Source organism: Dermacentor silvarum, chromosome 5 (genome assembly GCF_013339745.2).
Source record: "Dermacentor silvarum isolate Dsil-2018 chromosome 5, BIME_Dsil_1.4, whole genome shotgun sequence".
Lineage (NCBI taxonomy): Eukaryota > Metazoa > Arthropoda > Arachnida > Ixodida > Ixodidae > Dermacentor > Dermacentor silvarum.
The window spans coordinates 20917983-20937915 of record NC_051158.1 but is presented as its reverse complement, the minus strand read 5'-3'; the positions used below and the strand labels follow the sequence as shown (position 1 = coordinate 20937915).

Below are 19933 nucleotides of genomic sequence, written 5' to 3'. Positions count from 1 at the left end.
GGTGGTGATGTTGCTTTAAAATTTCTGCACTGTCTCCTTATGTTAGATTTTGACAGCACTTAATCAAATCCCATGACAAATCCAAAACCAGTGCGCTGATTTGTGCCATAATCTAGTCTACTTTTTCACTCCTATTGTGTGTTCCTGCTACTGGTTGTTGCAAAAAAAAAGACGTACAGTCAAACCTGAATATAATGAATGCATAAAATTCATTAGAGGTGAATTTGAGTGTATAGAAATACCTGATAGTCTACCTATTGATACATAAGCTTGTTTGTTATAACTGGGTTTGACTGTATACCAGCACTTAAGCTGCACTAAAAATTTGGCGAGTTCATCACACCGACCCCTAAATGGAATGTGAACAATACTGATAAGGCCTCGTATAGTACTAGGTAGTACAGCAAAATCTCGACTGCAAGCACAGGTTCATGTCTGTGCCATATATAGACAATACGTGCATAATGGTATTCCAAAGTTTTATTGCGAAACAATAACATGTGACGCGGGAACAATAAAAGTAAGCTTTGCAATGGCAAAGCATAGATAAAATGTCAGTAAATCTGACCACTTGTAAACCAAGCCATAAAATACTGAATTAAAACAGCACCATAAAATATGTATATAAATCCCTGCTGCATTTACAAATCCAATACGAATGAAACAACTGCATTGTTTTCAATATTGCACTAACTTGCAGCAGTAAAAGGGCCAACCAAAATATGATGAGTAACAGTTTTGAAATCTGATAAATATGTAAAACATCTAGGATCTTAATGTTACTGGAAAGCCTTCCCTATAATAAAGCTTTTCTATTCTAAATAATACTTTTAAGTTTAGTGGCCCTAGGTCCTGCCACCTTACTTGAGGCTGGATGCCGACTTCATTTTAACAAATTTTGACTGCGGTACTTAGCTCACATAGACATGCCTATATGCGGTACTTTACAAATCTGAGCCGAAATTGAAAAAATACCCTCTGGTAGATAGCACAATTCTACTCCTTAGCTGGACTGCACAGAGGCAGAAATTATTTGGACAATCAGTCGGAATTGAGTTAACAATGCCTCACTATATATAACTTTCTAATCACTTTGGGTAGATATTGCGTAAGGCGTATTCACTTCGCAGGAATTCTGAGCCTGCCACCAGTTCCAAAATATGCATGAATAAATTGTGCAATTGAATGCCTTGGTGTTTCAGTCAAGTTTGTCTTGCACTGCTTAAGAAGGCGTTTTGTCCAAAAAGTAAGCGGAACAATAGTCCGCGCTGCCATAACTTTGAAAGTGCTTATCTCAAAACTGGCACTGGTTTCAAGATCTGTTCCAAGTGGGTGAGCCTTGCAAAGTTGCTGGCTTTACTTCATCAATCACTCGCAACATGTGCTCCAAAGTGATGAGCTTTAAGTTAATAAGTGAAATTTTGCAAATTATGTATTTGCTGTAAGTTAACGTGCAAAATAATGCCCCCATCCTCGAGCAACCTGCCTTAGCCAGTAGAATTTTGTTATCTACCACATGTAAAATTTAAAAAATTTTGCTAAGATTAAAAATAAAAGGGGGTAAATGCACTTGATAAATGGTGTAAAAACAGCACTAAAAATTGCCTAAGAAGGCATTCACAGGGAGAGTAGCCTATGTCATTTGATGTTAGACCGCTCTGGCTGTGTACAATATTGGGATACTACAGTGCTCGGAGTAGCAAGCTCATATGTACGTTGTAGCAAAAGTATGGACTTAAAAAAAATGGCTTAAAAGCAGCCTTAATAAGGGTACATCTGGAAGGATGTTCACAGGGGTGGGTACAATCCTGGCGGCGGTGGCGAAGGTGGTGTCACGGTGAGCTCGAAGAGGAGGCAGTCGTTCCAAGCCAAGCCGGGGTTGGCTTCGAGGTCGCTGAAGGCGAACGAACTCCTGCCAGACGTAAGGCACCGTGTGTTCACCCTGGGGTCGCGGGAAGCTGGGGTCGTTTATGGTGTAGCCGACGTGCTGCGGCCCATTCTGGTTCAGCAAGGTCACCGTCACCTGTTGCGACGAACGGCACCACAAACCGGAACAATCAGGATCACCGAGAACCTCAATACTTATTGTTGATACAAACATCATGAAGCTAAAGGGAGCGTAGGAGAAATCAGGTGTGTTTTTAAAAATTAGAATGCAGAAATAGTAATCAAAAAGGGATACGTCGAAAGTCAAAGAAACGGCAACCTGTTACTAGTGGGAGCCAAACCCACAACCTCCACGTGATATGTGCGTTGCTCTACCGGTTGACCTACTGTGACAACTGTCTCCACTCTGCCTGATCCTTGTCGACTTTCTTGAGTACTAATTTGTGTACATGTGCTAACTTAAACCCCGGAGTCAAAACAAATAATACAATTTTACAAGATGATGTGGGCTTGAAGTGATCAACTAATGGTGAAACAATGTATGTCGCTGCAGTCAACGTTTCAACAAAGAGACTTGTCTTTGTCAGGGCAGCAAATGCTTTCTTTGGCAGTGTTTAATCGAATTGAATCTTTATTTTTCTTTAGTACAGTTCAAAAAATATACATGTGTATGATGGCGAATAGCACACTAAGCAAACACAGTAAAGAAGAAACACGAAGGAAACAAGGCCACAGTGCTGTTTCTTCTGTCCCTTGCTCGAGTAGTGCACTATTAACCATCACGAGTGAACTTTTTCAACTTGCCCAAATTACTACCCTGACAATGAGCTACAAGTGCTCATTGTAGCCAACTCTCAATGGGGGTGGAGGAAATTAAGTTGGTGTGTACAGTTTGTGTGCAGTCGAGAATAAGCTGGTGCGTACAGTTGGTACATAGTGGAGAATAAGCTGGGGCGTACAGTTGGTGCACAATGGCGAATAAGCTGGTACACACAGTTGGTGCACAATGAAGAATAAGCTGGTACATACAGTTTGTGCACAGTGGAGAATAAGCTAGTGCATGAGGGAAGTTGAAGTGCTAAAAAATAACGGGGAGGGTGGGGGCTGGTAAAAAGGTGTTTAATTGCAATAGAGAGTGGGTGGTTCATATATATACCAAACTCACTCTCCCCAACTCACAATGTGGATGCCTAGGAATATTAGCCAGTCGCTCTCACAGCCATGATGGCAGATGTGGAACACTGTTTCAGCTGTAGGTCATCAGCACCAAAACTACTAGTATGAATATTTTACTGTGAACAGCAGCTGCGAGCTAGAAAATGGTTTTACTTTGTTCATTTGTTTGCCACACTGATTCTTGCATGGCACAGTGTAATGCAAATAAAAAATAATCTAAGAAGCTGCACTAGAGGTCAAAGCAATTACAATTGTGAGCTTCAAGCCTGGAATTCCAGTCACTACACTGGAACCATTTTGAATGAGTGAACAGAAAACATACATGCATTGTTACATTGTCGTCCCGCATCGACAAAATGTCTAGAATTAGCAAAATTGATAGTGTCTGGAGGCTTGTTATAAATAATCAATAAACAATATAAATTAAAAAAACAAATAAATAAATGCAGCTTCTGATGTTCATGGCACTTCACAAAGAACCACGTGCTACAATATTTTGCAAAGTTCAATGAAAGTGACCGCACCGCTAATGTCCATTTTTTTCTCACTTTGGATGTTATTTGCATATTAACATGAATTGTTTGGCCTACTATATCAGCTGCATGTTTGTATACATCCGATATGTGTTAGATTCTGAGTTATGCTGTATCACAGTGTATCATGTAATGTAAGGCCGGAGCTGCAGGCGGAGACGCTTGCATAGATGAAATGCCGGCAACAGGAGCCAATGTTTCAGTGGCGCCATTGTGACCGCTGCGAAGCTCTATGACGGATAGGGGGAACGTCCGCACCTCCACCAAATAATGTTATGTGTAACTGATGCCCAAGGCTATTTACACTTTATTTACAGGGAAGATAACGGAGGCCAAAATGGCGATGCTATAGCAAGCGGGAACCCGTCGTCTTCCTTCTCCTCAGTGGCGGCGGCTGTTCCGTATCAATATGTTATGCTGTATTATCGATCTATCAATAAATCAACTTTACTTTTCTAGCGTACACTAGAAATGGGCTAAAAGCTCAACTTATCTCGGGAGGTGCCGTGCAGGACAGCATGAATGCAGCTTGTATTCAAGGGCACACAAAAATTAATACAAGCAAAATACGGCATTTTAAAGCATACTAACAATAACAACAATTTTTTTAAAAATGTACCAAGAAAAGAATTCAACGCACCTTCATAGCTTCAGTACTGTTGCGCCAGGTGAATAAACAAATAACCAGAATCTCTCATAAACTATCAATGAGTAGGATTTATTCTACGAGAACTTGCACACGCCGATAAGATCAACAGAATTTAAATCTGGACTTGCCCTGTGTCGAAACGGCCACGGGAGCTCAGAGTCGTTGGGGCCCCTAAGCAGGACCAGCTGAACAGCCATGAAACGCCCCTTCCGGCTCTGGCCCATGCCGTTGAGGTGTATCCGAAGCTGAAGCCGGTAGCCGGGCACTCCGGTGCAGAAGATTGGGCTGGACGCATAGCGATGAGTGCCGTGGCGTTGGTGGCGTTTGGTGCGCGAGTACTCCTTCAGAAGCCACCGAAACTGGCCGTCCGGGCGAGTTATGACTTCATCCTGTTAGCACAAAGAAACAAAAAGGCATGTCTGAGACGAATTCAGTTATGGTTCCTAGTGTCATTAAGAACAATCGGTGAGACTGCATATGTCTGGTACATCTGGATAACACAATTATGAAGAAATAATATGGAAACACAGGCGGGCTTCATTAGCAAGTTTTACTAGGCAGATGAAAATGAACTATATATATTCGTATTCAAACATTCAGCTTCAGCAGATGTGTGCAGAGGAAAGTAGGAGAGTGTTTCTGCAAACCCTTTAGAAAAGTGCCGGGTCTGCTTTCCTGCAATGCAAAACTGCACAAAATTGCCTGCATATATTGTTATGCAAAACTGCGCAAAATTGCCTGCAAATGGCCTGCATATATTGTTAAAATGGCGGCGATTATACTGGGCATCGAATGCACTGTTATTGTTTCGGTGCATTAAAATACAATGGGAAGGAATGAACGAAAACAAGAACAAAGCAACATTAGTCAGAATTTTAGTGATGACTTTAACTATCGATACTTCGGGCATGGTGTACTGCGGCAAAGCCAGCTGGGGACTTTTCTAAAGGGTCCATTACAACCTCAAATTGCCATCTGCCAAGCCTCCTGGTTAGATCAGGAGGGTAAATCGATTGCTTCCGAAAGCTAGCAGTTTACCCTCCTGGTTCGGCCCCTAGACCAATTAATACCAAGTCTCCGTCAACTGTGAAGCGTGAGGCAAATTTAATTAAATTTGCTTTCCCAACAGACCAAAATGGCCCCTACTGCAGCATATCCTGCTACAGCAGGTATATGGTAATTTTTTTATTGCTATATCAATTTTCATATTTACTCGATTGTAAGTGCAGTTCTTTTTTTTTTTTTTTGCCAGGAAAGGTTCACTGAAATATGACATGCGCGTTCAAATCAAGTACAGAACCGAAATCGCAGTACCTGGTGTCCGAATCCAACCCCAAAATCTCTAATCCCACCTTCCAATCTCAGAGAGCAACGATGAGTGATTCTCGGTCCACTGGGACTTGGATGAATAAATTTACTTTTTTGAAGTGAGAACCAAATAGCTATTTCCCTCTCTCTTACCATTAAGAATTGGTGAGGTAGCAGCAATCAATTAAGGGTATTGCATTTTGTAATTTTTCAAGCATTAAAATTATGTTGTGCATTACAGTCAAGAGCATTGAACTTTCCATTTTTGTGGCTGGGTAAAAATCAGGTGCGTTGTTATCGGGGATGCGTTAGAATCGAGTAAATACATTATATACAGACACTCTAGCTTACTGGTGGCATCAGCATCATGTCCTGGATGTATGTCCAAATGTATGTACCTATGTACAGTCGACTTCCATTAATTCAACCCTGACGGGACTAACAAAATCGATTGAATTAACCGGCGCGTAGAATTAAACAAGATAGAGAAAAAGAACGCCAAAACACACTGCTGATTCATTTGGCAGTACTTGCCCGATTCTAACCCCAAATCAAATGGCCGCCCGTTTTTTCTACATTTAACGCTCCTAAACAACACAGAAATCTAATATGCACCCAATTTTTCAGCAAAAAAAAAATGGACGAGGGTCTAATATGTGTATAAGGCTTCGTTCACACTTGGGCAGCGAAAAGAGAGCAGAAATGCCGAAGAAGGCATTCATTCCACACACATCCAAGGTGTTCACATTCATTCCAAGATGACCACTGATGTTTAACTATGAATATAGAAGACAATAAATAGTTTCAATCCATTTAACCTGATGTTTTTTGGAGATGTACAAGGAGCAGCTGGAGAAGCGGTCACCCCGGAAGCGGCGGTGATGGATTGGCCCATTCGCCTGGCTCTGCAAAAGCGTGAGATGTTGGGACATGGCAACACTTTGCTGCTGCTCCTTTTTCTAATCTCCAGCTCCTCTGCAATCTTCATCCAAATCTCGCTCCTGTGGAACGTGTCCTTGTAGAGACTGAGTTTTATCGTACATCACGGGGTAATTTTTGATAGTGTTGATCAGCATCACCGCTGACACTTGGGGAGCCATGTTCGATGTTTACATACCACTACAGCTTCCGGCAAAAGCAGGACGGCTTTTTGCTTTCGCTGAGGTGACAAAATTGGTCTGAGACTGATCGGCCTTGCCGCCTTGCTTTCTGCTCACTTAGGAGGAAGAGCAGGCGGTTGACTTCAGATTCTTTCACTTCCGCCTGCTTCGAGACCAAGTGTGAACATAGCCTTAAAATTGGGTCACTACCTTAATCAGACATTGTGAGCTACTGTTATTACTTCATACTTAACTTTCTGTTATTTGCAATATCTTAATTTTTTTCAATTTATGGCATAAATTCACAATTCACTTCTTACAGTTACTACACTTTAACGTTTCCTTTTAAGTGCAACAAACCTCATCAATATCGGTGGAGTAGTTGCTGAGAAACATGATTTTTCCATTCCCATGTATTAATTTAGATATGCACTCCCGAGCTAGAGCTTCCTACAGACCAATAGAGCGAACCAATGCAGCCACATGTCTCAGCTGATGTACTGGTAAGCTTTAGCTTGACTTTGACAAACATCCTCCAATGACTTCTGGACAATTTTTTATTGTGTAAGACTTCTTCCACCTTGCAATTTTCGCGTAACTTTTTTTGGTTAATACACTCGCAATCTGTACTAAGATGCAGTCTAAAACCCTTACGTTGCTCCCTGACAGGCCTGGCTGTGCCATGGAAGCCATAGAAGCCATGGAGGCCATCGGTGCTTCTGTAGGAGCCATTGACACCTGCAATGCAAATTTTTATAAAAATTTGTTACGAACTCAGAAAAACAAGTTGCATTCTCAGTAACGCAGCCAACTTCCCCATTCATTCAATGTCGCGCAATTTGTTTTTCAGTTAAACAGTTATCATTAGTTCGGTCAGCTCACTGTGTTTTCAATTCACTTTACTGAGTTTAATTCAAACGAGCCTTCCAACTAACACTAACATGTTTCCCCTAGAATGCAGCACCTGATAAAGCAACCTCTGTGTTCAACAAATGTGCTCGAGAAACAAAGACTGTTAAACATTAAGTAACCAGAATATATGGCTCGAACAGAACATTTTGTCTTCAATTCAGATGCCTTGACAAAGAAGCAGTTAATTATAGACTATTTCACCACGCACAATTATACTGCTGAATGATGAACTTGTTTTGCAAGGCCTTCACTAACCTAGTCTGTGCAGCTGATTTTACTTACGGCTCACAGAAAAAAGCATAACGATGTGTTTTGCATGTATCTATGTTTATTTACAAGGTGTTTCAAAAAGTAATAGCAACTTTATTGTTTACTGGTACTGGTTGAATTTTCGAGCCCATATACTGTTTCCCATGCTGCATGCAAACTTCAAAAAATGCAAGATTTCATCCACCAAACAATGTGTCTCGCAACCAGGAGCTCTGTAGGTGTTCGGCTCAAACCACAGTCTTTTGCAGCAGGCAAAGGAGATCAATTTCACCAGCTACGTCCTCATTCGAATCTCCAACAAACATGCGCGTGCACATCTCAAATGGAATAAGAAAAAAATTGCTCTGTCCTGATCCGCATGTTGCTTGACAAAGAGCAAAACCACAAAAATTCAAAGGCAAACTTTTCTTCCGCCCTGGTGGGGATAAGGCTGAACTAAAGATTAGATTCGATTATAAGTTTGGCCTGTATCCTAAACTTGGCGAACTGTACCATATCCCTAAATCTTTACAGGCATCTTACTTGCAGTTCAAAGCTTTCGAGTCTGCTATTCATACATCTTGTTCATATTGTTCATCACTTGGTTCACTCATAGAAGTACTTCCACGAGACTCGCCATAATTCAAGCTCAAATGATTTACAATGCCAACTGATAACGTATCTGTGGGCTCTGGGACCCTGAATTAAGATGGGCTGACTGTATGATGAACTAAATAGAGCAAAGTAAGTTTATCAGAGACATGCTTTTGACCAAGCACTGTGGAATTTTCGATGCAGCATTGGCCAACAGCATGCGCATCTGCATATCCAAAGGAACGCAATCAGGTACACTATATCAATTAAGCATACTCCTGTCAGCTCTTCACTAGAAATCCTTGAATTTATTTTTTACAAGGTTTCTGGGGCATCGCTTTGCTTATGGTGGCGAAAAGTCTTTGACTTAAAGCCCAGCTCAGAGACTGGCATAAAATACTTGCTCGACTTTTTTTTTTTACCTTTTTAACAATCTCCCTTTTCAAGCTGTTTTCTGTTGTCGTTTTTGTTTTATATACTCTTGTCACGGCATTGTTTTCCATGTGGATGTGATTTTTATCTGCAAGTGTGCGGCTTACGCAACACCTCGTTGGGCAATAGTGTTGGTCAATAATCCAGGTATTGAATGTTTCCTGACGCATGCGCTGTGTCTGTGCTATGAATGGTGAGTGCATATATGCAGGTGTTCTTGTGCAATAAATTTAGTTGTAAGTAGCGCTCTGTATGTCCTTGTTCTTTTCGCTGTCTTTGTTTTATTTGCGCTTAACCTGTCTTGAGATGTTGCCGTATCAATTAACTCATATATAGGTCCTAGTTCAGTATACTTGCTCTAGATGCAGTCCATTAATTGAAATTAGTTGACAGGACAAAGACGTGAGCTGATGAACACCACAACGGAAATTCCCCCAGTCCAGCACTCCGCAGTTACGCAGCCGTGCAAACTACGGTGCACAACACACGTACGATCAAAGCGTGCAACACAGGAGCAATACCCCAAACCATATCCATTCGAAGGAGTTGCAACCATTCCCTAGACCGGCGGTTAGAAGTCAGTTGAGATCGAGACACCTCGCAGGCACACCCACATAGACCGACACCCGACGCCGCCAACCGGTCTCACCTCTGGTCATGAGCACGCGCGCTTTTCGTTTGCTAGGTTGTGCGACAGTTCTCTAATCTTGGTGCGCACGGCTGGCCACGCAGTGGGCAGCAAGATGCCGAGGCAGATTGAAACAAGCCTGCCCATCTGTGCAGACGCACTTCGTTAGTTGTTGGATCCGCAGTGACGAGTTTGCACATTTTACTCGCACAAGGGTGCCATAGACTCCCGTTCACCAGGAGGCTTTAGCTCGGGGCCAACTCTGGGTTTTATATTCAATTACATTTGAACCTCATTTTAACGAAGCCACATCAGACATAATATAATATCATATACAATATTTGTTATAAGCATACACATTGATATTAGCAAAAGAAAATTTGTAGATTGCAAATTTACGTAGCTACATCCAATAATTCGTTAAGTCGGTGTTCGTTAGATTGAGGTTCAAGCGTATATGAGAAATGCACTTAATTATCAGACATCAGACAACCGCCGAACTGAGTTGAATGAAATTTGTTGCATTTCAGAGAGAAAGCCGGATTCTACCAACAGTAGAAAGCAGAATTTTGATTTCAGGGCTTCATAGCTTTTACAAATTTGACAACAATCAGTAAGTTAAAAAAAAGATACTTAAGCACAATGTTTACAAATTTGTAACTCTGCACCAAAAACAGATGTCGCAGTTCTGTCAACTGTGTTTTTTAGAGTATCTCAAGTGGACAAATTTGATACAAGAGTTCACAGTTTATGTGGAATTGCTGCTGTGTTTACAAGGGTTCTGCAACGCCGCCTCCTACTGACGAAATAGTGATTTATTTCAGATTGATAATATACCTCAATTTTGTCCATTTTATATGTCAGAAGAGGTGGAGCTTGCATAGCTGTGATATCGTTTTTAATTTCCGAGTTGCAATGTTGTAACCTTCATGATTAGTTTTTCTTCTTTTTCTTTTAAAATTTGAAATTTTCAGCAATTTTCTTAAAGCCAAGTGGCCTAAATGACAACTTACTCCCTATAGTCAGTAGATTTAACCATTTTAGTTTCAATGCAACAAATCTCATCAAATTTGGTGCAGTGGATGCTGAACGAAATGATGTTTTACCTGTGTGAAAAATTTAGTTCTCTATTTAGATTGAATAACAACAATAAATGAAGGATTTATGTTGCAGCACGTGCTGACAAACAAACAAAGAAATTAAAGTTCTTGCCTGGTTGGAAAAACCAATGCTCTCGAAGTTAGTTGGGGCACTTGGTGGGTGAGGAGGTTGTAGCTGAAATGTCTGTAAACAAAAGAAAAGTACTTTTGATACATCAGTGTGAAGTGAAAGTACATGGCTGTACAGAATTTAATAAATGTGCTGTCAAGTAACAAGGCAAGGTGAAGCAACGCATATATTGCCCACGTTTACACCATCAGCTTTGCAGATTTTTAGTAATACAGTTATAACATGTACCCTTGTAATACAAATTACTGTCATTACACTGGTGCAACACTACCTGTATCGTTGACTGTTGTGCATAATTGCTAACACTGCAGCAGTATTAGAAAAAATCCCTCTGGAGTGCAAACGTGGCTACAATGACCAAAGTTACAAAAACATGTGCCAATGTTTTGCCAACCTACGTGGCATGCACATTTTAATAAAGTTTGTGGCAGTGCTGTAATATTAGACCAGCATTTTAGAAATGCTGCATTATGTATGCAGGTACGGAATGTGGACAAGATGAGAGAGCTGAGAACTATTACATAATTAACATATTACACAATAACTAACATAACATATTATTACATAATAACTATTACATTACAGCAGCCGATAACTATCAAACATAATACCAAGGCTGCAGCAAACCGTTTCTGCTAACAGGGTACACACAATGTGGTTGTATTATGCAACAATTGTTTTCATTAGTCATCCTATTTGACCTTTGATATTGGCTGGCAGGATGCCAAGCTTGGTCATTATCACCATGTATCAGCCACATGCTGCGATGAATGATAAGAAATACGCAGAACTTAAGGAAAAGAATCCTTACGTAATATGGCCCTTTGTTTCCTCGTTTACATGAACTATTCTGTGATTCATCATTAGTAAAGCTCGTTATACTGAAGTCACATCGAGCACAAAAATAGCTTCGCTATATCCTTCCGAGAACCGAAGACAGGCCAGGGACGTACATAATTGTTTCTGGAAGTTGGTCCTTATTACCGAGTGGTATGTTGCGAATAGTGAAAAACCCACTGTTTAAGTACCATGGTTGGATGCTGAAAGTAGAATCTTCCTGTACGCGGAGAAATTAAAGCATTTCTTTGTGTTCAATAAGGTAAAACCCACTTTTTTCTTTGCACAGACATAGAGACAAAGCTATGTCATTGTGCAGTGGACTGGCCCTAGGGTTACCAACTCTCGAGTGGACGAAGTTGGTACGGAGGGCAGGGAGCTGACAACGACCGACATTGTCAGTGCCAGGTGCTGCCAGTCTATACGATCAACAAAGTTGCACAATTTTTTTTTTTTTTGTCGCGATTGCAGTAGTTTCCTAGCTAACACCGCTAACAATACAGACAGAGGTATACTGCCAACGGTTAGGGTCTAAAACATAACTAGAACCACAACAAAAGTGAAATCACGATTATGTTTATGACAATGCAACAGAAGACAAAAGTTAGAACGTGCAACCGAGCTGTCATGTATAAACAGGAATTCTGGTTTATTGATTGTTATACAAGGGAAAAAAAAAAGTCCCGACTGTCCCGACTCGGTGAAGTTGGGGCCTGGGACTTTACTCAAAAGTCGGTACCATCCTGCTAAATTTGGGTCGGTTGGTAATGCTGCATGGCACATTGTTGCTACATCTTGTATTCCATGTCATGTGGTAGTATTTGCACTTCGAAATGTTCATTTTGTCACGACTGTGACGATAAAACAGCCCACATCAAATTAGTGTAAATTTTCACGAAAGTTGATGGAAAGAATCTGATTATTCCATTTCCATACGGTTCCTCAAGCATCTGACTTAATGTCCTGGATAAATATTCTACGCGATCGCTTTCCAGTTAATTATGAACAGTACTGAAGGCAATGTGAAATATAATGTACAAGGCGTATTCGTAAGATATACGGTATTCGTTATAAGCATACATCCGTTATATGCTTAAAATGACATGAAATGACTCACTTCATTATATTCAATAACTCACTAAATCGGTGTTTGCTATGTCTAGGTTTAAGTGCAGTATCGTACACTGATCAAGCACTTCGTACAGCAAAATAGTACCTCCACGCCGTATATGCGTGAATCAACTGTAAAAAAAAAAAAAAAAAAAAAAACTGAAAAAAAAAAGACAGATATAGAAAAATGAGGAAAACTAGACACTGTTTTTTTTTTCACCTGAGGCTGGACCGTTGCACCCTGGGAATCGAGTTGTGCCAGTCTCTGCTCCATCTGCTGGATGCGAAGTCTCAACTCATTCTGTGTGCCCTGCACAAAAAAAAAAAAAAATGCATGAGCATCAAAACGTGCTACAGCAACAGCGGTTACGAGTCCCTTCGTCTTGCAATACTATGTCATTCAATATGCCACCGTGCCTGACAAACTATCACCGTCACGTCCTAATAGCAATTATAACAAAATAGAAGAGCAAGATATTGAAGGCAGACATGTTACATGAAGCGCTGTTTCACCACGAAACCCCACATTTTATTTTACAAGAAGGGGATGAAAGAGAAAAGGCGTTTGTGTGAAATCTCTGCACTTGTAGTGCAGAGCGTGACATAGCAAAAATGCACCGTCAACAGGAACACTAGAGGCACGCTTACCGCAGAGTGCGTGCAGTGGTGCTCGAAGCCAAGGTTCAGTCCTTTCAAAGTGGCGTTCACCTCGTTCACTTGGTTGCGAAGCATGTCACGCTCGTTTTGGATGTCCTGCACAAACAATGCCAGACACCAGAGATGCCTTAAGGATGATTAAAGAAGGAAGAAACGAGTTTGCTGGACAACAATTCAACAAGTTTTGTGCAAATGTCAGTGGGTTACACCTAGACCTCACACACTCGCAAAGGTAGCATTGAAGCACGTGTCCATAAGCTTTGCTAACCGCCCTCGTACTATGTAAATCTAGTGAATATGCATTTCATCAGCGTATTACCTTAAAGCCGTTACATACAGTAATCTTGACGTTATCTGCCTGCTGGTTCAAAACGTTGCCACAGTCACTGCCAGAAGCTGTGCAAAGCAGGACAATGCTATGTCAGAAAAGATTAGCTGCTTGAATTGAGTAAACGAAGGAAAGCTTTTGCTGCTTTCAAAACTAGCACAATTAACAAACAATGTTAATCAAGCCCTTGCTTTCTGAGGAGATTCTTGATTGTGTGCTTTCAGTTCACTGCACATAGCAACAGCTAGCCTACTGACGTTGCAATGACCTTTTGTGGAAATATATGCAAGTGCCATATATTTGCCAAACCTTCCTTTCTCTTGTAACCTCAGTGGTAGTTATAACCTTGATGATGATTATAACCTTGATGCAAAAGAGCCTGCAACATCTCTTTTTAGTTGAAATTTTATCGCCCTTGGTCACGGCCAGTTTTCTTGTAGCTTGACCCTGGTCTAACAAAATTTTTATGCATAAAGTAGGTTAATTTTTTGCACAACACATGAACTTAATGAACCAAGTTATGGACACGGAAACGTAACATGCACGCTCACCTCCAAGTTGCGCCTGTACTCGGAAAGACGTGTCACAATCATCCGCCTGTGTTGCTGCCAGTCATTTTCGTGGGCCTCCACCTCTGAAGCAGAACCCTGGAATGGCAGAAAAGAGGGCCATCATTAATGGGAAGAGAAGCCCATCAGAATGTATACAACACTGCGTGCGGCACATGTGCAATCTGCTCAGCCACATCTCCTTCATCATAGAAGTGGCAACAACACCCAAGAAATTTCGGAAATCGCAGGTACACCTTGTGTCCAGCAACAGCTTGATAACAGTAATAACCTGGTCAAAATGAACATTGCTAAAAGGTAATACAATGATGCGTGGCGATATATAAGCACGCCTTAAATATGGATATCCTAATATCAGCCGATTTATACGAGTGAAAAAGGACTGAGCATGTAAGAAAGTCTGTACTCGTTCAAGGCGAAGTGTATATGTAGTGTGCTTGGGACGTACAGTTGACTATTAGGTGGTACATATCCTCTCCAACATGTTCGTGCGCCCACAATCACGAGGATGTACACCACCTACTACTTGACTCTCCCAAACACACATACACATAGACAGTGCCCTGAATAATAAGTACTGCATTTATTGACTCAAATTGGACCTTTCCACTTGCCAAGGTGTTAGGCCCATGGCCATCAAATGTAGTGCACAACAGAGCAATAAATCCACTTCAACGCTCCTTTGAATTAACACTGGCATGTGTGAGAATTACTGACTCCACGTGTGTAGTTGCATGCCTTATTTGTGCGTGAGTGTAATTGTGTCTCCTTCATGTGTCTGAAACAAACTTATGTGCCTCAGACATACAAGGACTTGAAAATTTTCGAGGAGGCTTCCAGCTTAAGCGTCGACACATATTTAAAAAATGTTCAAATTATTATCTATTGCAAATAAGCATTTTTATTTTTCTGCATTTTCTTTAACCTTATTTCATAACCAAGTGAAAAGGCAGGTGTGAAGTGGAGAGACAAAATTACAGCGATGTGGATTAGACAGCAAACAAGGGTAACCAACTGCCTTTATGCAGAGAATATATGAACTACAAACTATACGTGAAATGCATCGTTATGGCATAACATAACAAAGTTTTCACGAATTCTGTCAAGGACAGGTATATCTGCTAGTAGTTTATCTAAAACCGGCTCAGACTTCTCATGTGGAAGTGAAATGAACTTGATATGTAATGTGGTGTATGGCTAGATTGCGCTAACCTGGAAATCACAGCCAAAGTCAGCCATCCAGCACCTCGGAGTCCCATCAGGTTCCATGTTGCCGCTGCTGCCGGCCGAGCCATTAGCTTCGTTGTTGGCTGAAGAACTGCCGTTGCCACCGTCACCCGGAGGAGCGAACGACATCATAACTTGATTGCACTGTCTCAGGTGGTTCTGACAGAGAAAGAACAGAGTGAGTCGGCACATGAAGAAGTACATCCTTATTTTCTGCCTTCTATTACGAATGGTGGAACACTGCAATGTGAAGCGGAACTGACGACAAGGACGTGATGAACTGGGACACTTGACATGCAAGGAGCGAATACTATAAATTGTCTAATAGCAATGACGGGAAAAACATAAATAGGGATATTAACCAAGTGGCGAGTAGTCACATGGCCTTTCCAATCTATGTCAAGTTTGTAGGCTCGTGGATTTCTTTTTTGAGCAGTTTATTGTCACTAACAACGAAACTGAACTGCAGAAAGAAAAAAAAATCGTGCTTCACAGTGCAATGTTCCACAATGTCCACTACAACACATTATTGGACTATTTCTCTCAGATTTCATTTGTGTGCTAACAAAAACCTGAAAGGGGCCCCGAAACACTTTTTCTTTTCTTGTTAAATTTGAGCAACATGCTCTGGAGTGAGAGCAATGCCTTTCAAGGAATCTATTCCCTACGAAATTTCCGGAAACGACCTCATACGACGGAGATATAAAAACTGCAATGTTTATGCTTTCCCTATCTGCCCTCAACTCACCGGTATCGCTCAGCTGGGGCAGTGCCAATAGCTATGCCCTGTCTAGCATGCTTTTCGTTCTTTTTCCTCTTTCTGCGGTGCAATTATGGTAATCAGGCCTACAAGGCCAGCGTGTGACGAAGGTGCACGAAGGTGACAAAAGAGAACATTCGCAAGAACACCTTAGTGGGCTAGTTGGCGCATATTTCTTAGCATAATCGTCTGCTCCAAACAAACACAACTGCACAGGGCCATATTAACAGGACGAGCGCTCATCTTGTCAATGTGTGTTTGTGTGGCTGTATTTATTTCTTTATATTGCAGACAATTATACTAATACAGATATGGTCCTTGTAACGTCATCACTGATATTTCGTGGGACAAAAAAATGTTTAACTAGCCCGAACGTCTTTTTGCGGCAAGAATTATTATTTTTTTTATTGTTGTAGGGTAATTTACTAACACAGCTCAATCCATTTATATAGTATCCCTTTAAGTGTGCTTTTCATTTACTGGATAACATAAACCCTTGAATCATACGAAGCATTCAAAATCAAAGGCTGTCTACTCACTTTGAGGTCGCAGATGCGAGGTGTTATCGTACAGCCCTGGTCACGATTGGGACACCAAGCTTGGAACTGGGATGCCTTGGCTTGAACAGAGGTGTCCTCAACAAGCTGAAGATAAAAGCATGTGCAACAGTATATCTTACAATGGGCAAAGTACGCAGTCAACTGAAAACTGACATAGCTTATAGAGCAGTTGCCACAAAGAAATGGCGTACGAGCAGATGAAAGACAGAAACGAAGAGATGACGCAAGCCTGTATTCTTATTAGCTCACTTCTTAATTCAAAGGAACTGAACCGTGCCGAGCTATGGTGCATGAAGAAGGATGATGCAATAAGCGTGTAATGTTTTACAATACTGCCTGAGGTTGGCTTGCAAGCATTCTGCCATGCAAGTTCGTTTTTGGACAAGCCACACACAAACGCACCTTCCATGATCGTTGTTTCTCTTAGCTAGCTACCACCTACACGTTTCTTGAAGTGTAAACAGGCTGACTAACTATAACTATTTATAACATTAATGACTATGGTGGGACTATGTAGGCTACATAAAGCAGTCCTGCAACAAGTCCCGTGCTACTGGCAATTACTAGCTAAATTAACAGGAAACCAGTAAGCAAACACAACCTACCTTGCTAGAATGGCCACTAATGGCAGAGTGTGGGCAATGATTTAGGTGTACATTAAATAACACCAAGTGGTCATAATTTTATTCAAAAGTCTCCTTTTGTGCTGTATCTCTCATAACAGAGGTGTAGCTTGGGGATGTTAAACAGCAACATTTATTACTTAAACCAAATACTACTACTAATCATGGCCTAGTAAACACAAGTTTATTGTTACGTAAGCGGGCTTCATCATTGACCCATATTCAGGCACCTATACAACTCATGACAGCAATCAGCATAATAGCCAGAGAATTGCCACGGCAACGGCCAATCGCACACAGCACTAACATAATGAAAGTTTTTCTTAATACAAGTCCAGATCCTTTTCAGCCCTTCTCAGTCTTTCAACCTTTTCAACACTTGAAGCAAGCTCATAGCAGCTAAAACAAGTGAGACAATTATTTAATTTGACTTAATTTCCGACCTGCCCACGAGAGATTTCGGCTTGGTCCACGGGACAGAAAGACTTGCTGGCCTGGCCGAGAAGTGCCTCGAGGCAGCGTGTGCAGAAGTGATGCTCGCACGAGGGCGACAGCCAGAGGATGCCGACCAGGTCCTGGCACAAGGAACACGTCAGCTCGCGTGGCACGGAATGCACAAAGTCAAGCTCCAAGCCCTCGCTAAGCTCCGAGAAACCGCGTACTTTGACTTCGTGCGGCATTCGCCCGGGGTCACAATCTCTGCGAGTGAGTGTGCATGAGGCACATATATAATACTCTAAGTTTGCATCATGGGTAATGCAGAAATCAGAAAGGCAGAGAGCTATCAATCATGCAGTGTTTGAGATATGTATACATACCCGAGAACATGCCTGACGCAAACATACGAAGAGAACCTATGGTATGTTTGCGATTTTGATCAGTGCAAGAGAGAATTAAAGAAGTCGCGATCGATTCCTATTCCACATGTATAATATGATCTTGCCCTTATGTACAGAGGCCTCTAAGCATGCATGCTTTCTCATAACAGTGATGAAGAACTTGCTCGCAGCAAATGTGTTGACTCGATCTTAATAGACACATATATGAAGAATGTATCTTCGTTACACAATTACTCAGCTGACTTAATTGTGTCTCTGTCTAGATGGTGCATGCATGCAATTTATTGGTGAGCAATTCTGTACCATGGAGATTCTACCTCAGTTCCAAAATAAATTATGAGTATCCATATGAACACTGCGTATTCAGTGACTGTACACTGCGGTACATCAAATAAAGTTCTCACATATTTGTGACGTATAGTATATATTTTCTAGTATTCTGCCCAATTTTCATGAAGAGATAAATCTCGACTATAACTTAATTAATGCAAACTATAACTTGGTATGCAGTACGTATTTCCTACATACTTCCGTATGACAGAGATACAGAAATGACAGAGGAAGGGCAGGGGGGCCAAGGATTCTATTTTTGGATCGACAACTCTGTTGACGGTCGGTGAATTAAATTTTAGTAGATTATTATAATCACTCCGTAACCATATATATCAAAATTATGCACATGCAAAGCTTGTATGCGTGATCGATATATCGCCGCAATGTTTGTACTGCAAAACATATATGTGTAACGCGTATACTTATGATACGTACGGAAATTCAAGAGCTATAGCGCTGTAGTGCAACGGTTGAAAAACTTACGACGTACGCAAACTTCTTCACAAAAATCTATGGTTTTCGTGGGCTAGAGATTTCAATCGTCCTTCGTAATTAACACTTCTACAATACAAAACATTTCTACTACGCGCGCTTTAATTGTAGCACGCACGCATGCAGTGACACAAGATGACGTAGGTACTTACCGCTTCGGTACCGCGCGCGTTCTGACGCAGCCGAAATATCTGCGCTCCGCGAGTAGTCCACGAAGTGTTACGTGTACCAATCGCTAGCAAGTGGGTCAGTGATTCAGAGGAAAAGGAAACTTCGGCTTCCGAGAAACTTTTTTTTCCTGTTCCTCGAGGAAGCTGCGCAGAGCAATTATGTCCGTAAAACGCTCCAGTATAATTCGGACTTACAGCAACAGCAGCGGCGGGCAGCGACGGTGCGTCTCCGACGAGCGGCAAAAATGACACGCCGCGCTTGCGTCCGTAAACAAACGTCAAAGAAGGCGCGTCGCGAACGGAGAAGGATTCTATATCGATGAGCCGAAACGTCGCGGAACACACAGCTGCGCGGCGACACGATCGTGACAGAGGGCGCGCCTTTACACCATTGTTTTAGAGAAGAATAGAAACTGTCACGGACTCTTGTTTCTTGGGGGAAACCAAAAAGAGAAGATACTCGTTTCCCGTCGCCAAAAACGTCACGCGACGGTACTCACGTCTCAGGGCCGTGTCGTGTCCACGACCTCCGCCAAAAACCTGCTCACCTCGAAGCGGCAACTTGCGCTGCGAAACCAAAACTAAAATTTCATGACGTCAATAAACGTTATGACGTCATATATAAATTAAAAAAAAAGAATAAAAAAGAAGCACACTGTTCTTACCCAAGGAGTCAAATATTAAACACCTTTTTCTAAATCGTGGTTTATAAATATGTAATATAAAACTT

At 41.5% G+C, this 19933-nt stretch overlaps 1 protein-coding gene across 4 annotated transcripts; it reads right to left on the bottom strand.

The window, feature by feature from the left end:
• Positions 1-445: 445 nt before the first annotated feature.
• On the bottom strand, positions 446-19781 carry LOC119453015 (TNF receptor-associated factor 1). 4 transcript variants are annotated; one of them, XM_049667479.1, is made up of 12 exons: positions 19704-19781; positions 17813-18068; positions 16726-16830; positions 15412-15585; positions 14182-14277; positions 13294-13398; positions 12866-12955; positions 10681-10752; positions 7308-7391; positions 6372-6458; positions 4374-4634; positions 446-2023 (listed from the first exon to the last, which is right to left on the bottom strand). In XM_049667479.1, the coding sequence occupies exons 2-12, from the start codon at positions 18047-18049 to the stop codon at positions 1736-1738; spliced, it is 1599 nt and encodes a 532-aa protein (XP_049523436.1). In that variant the 5' UTR covers positions 18050-18068; positions 19704-19781; the 3' UTR covers positions 446-1735. The 4 variants fall into 4 exon arrangements, with proteins under 4 accessions (XP_049523436.1, XP_049523437.1, XP_037570920.1 ...); XM_049667480.1 differs by lacking the exon at positions 19704-19781 and adding an exon at positions 19405-19697; XM_037714992.2 differs by lacking the exon at positions 19704-19781 and adding an exon at positions 19186-19395.
• Between the last annotated feature and the right edge of the window lie 152 nt (positions 19782-19933).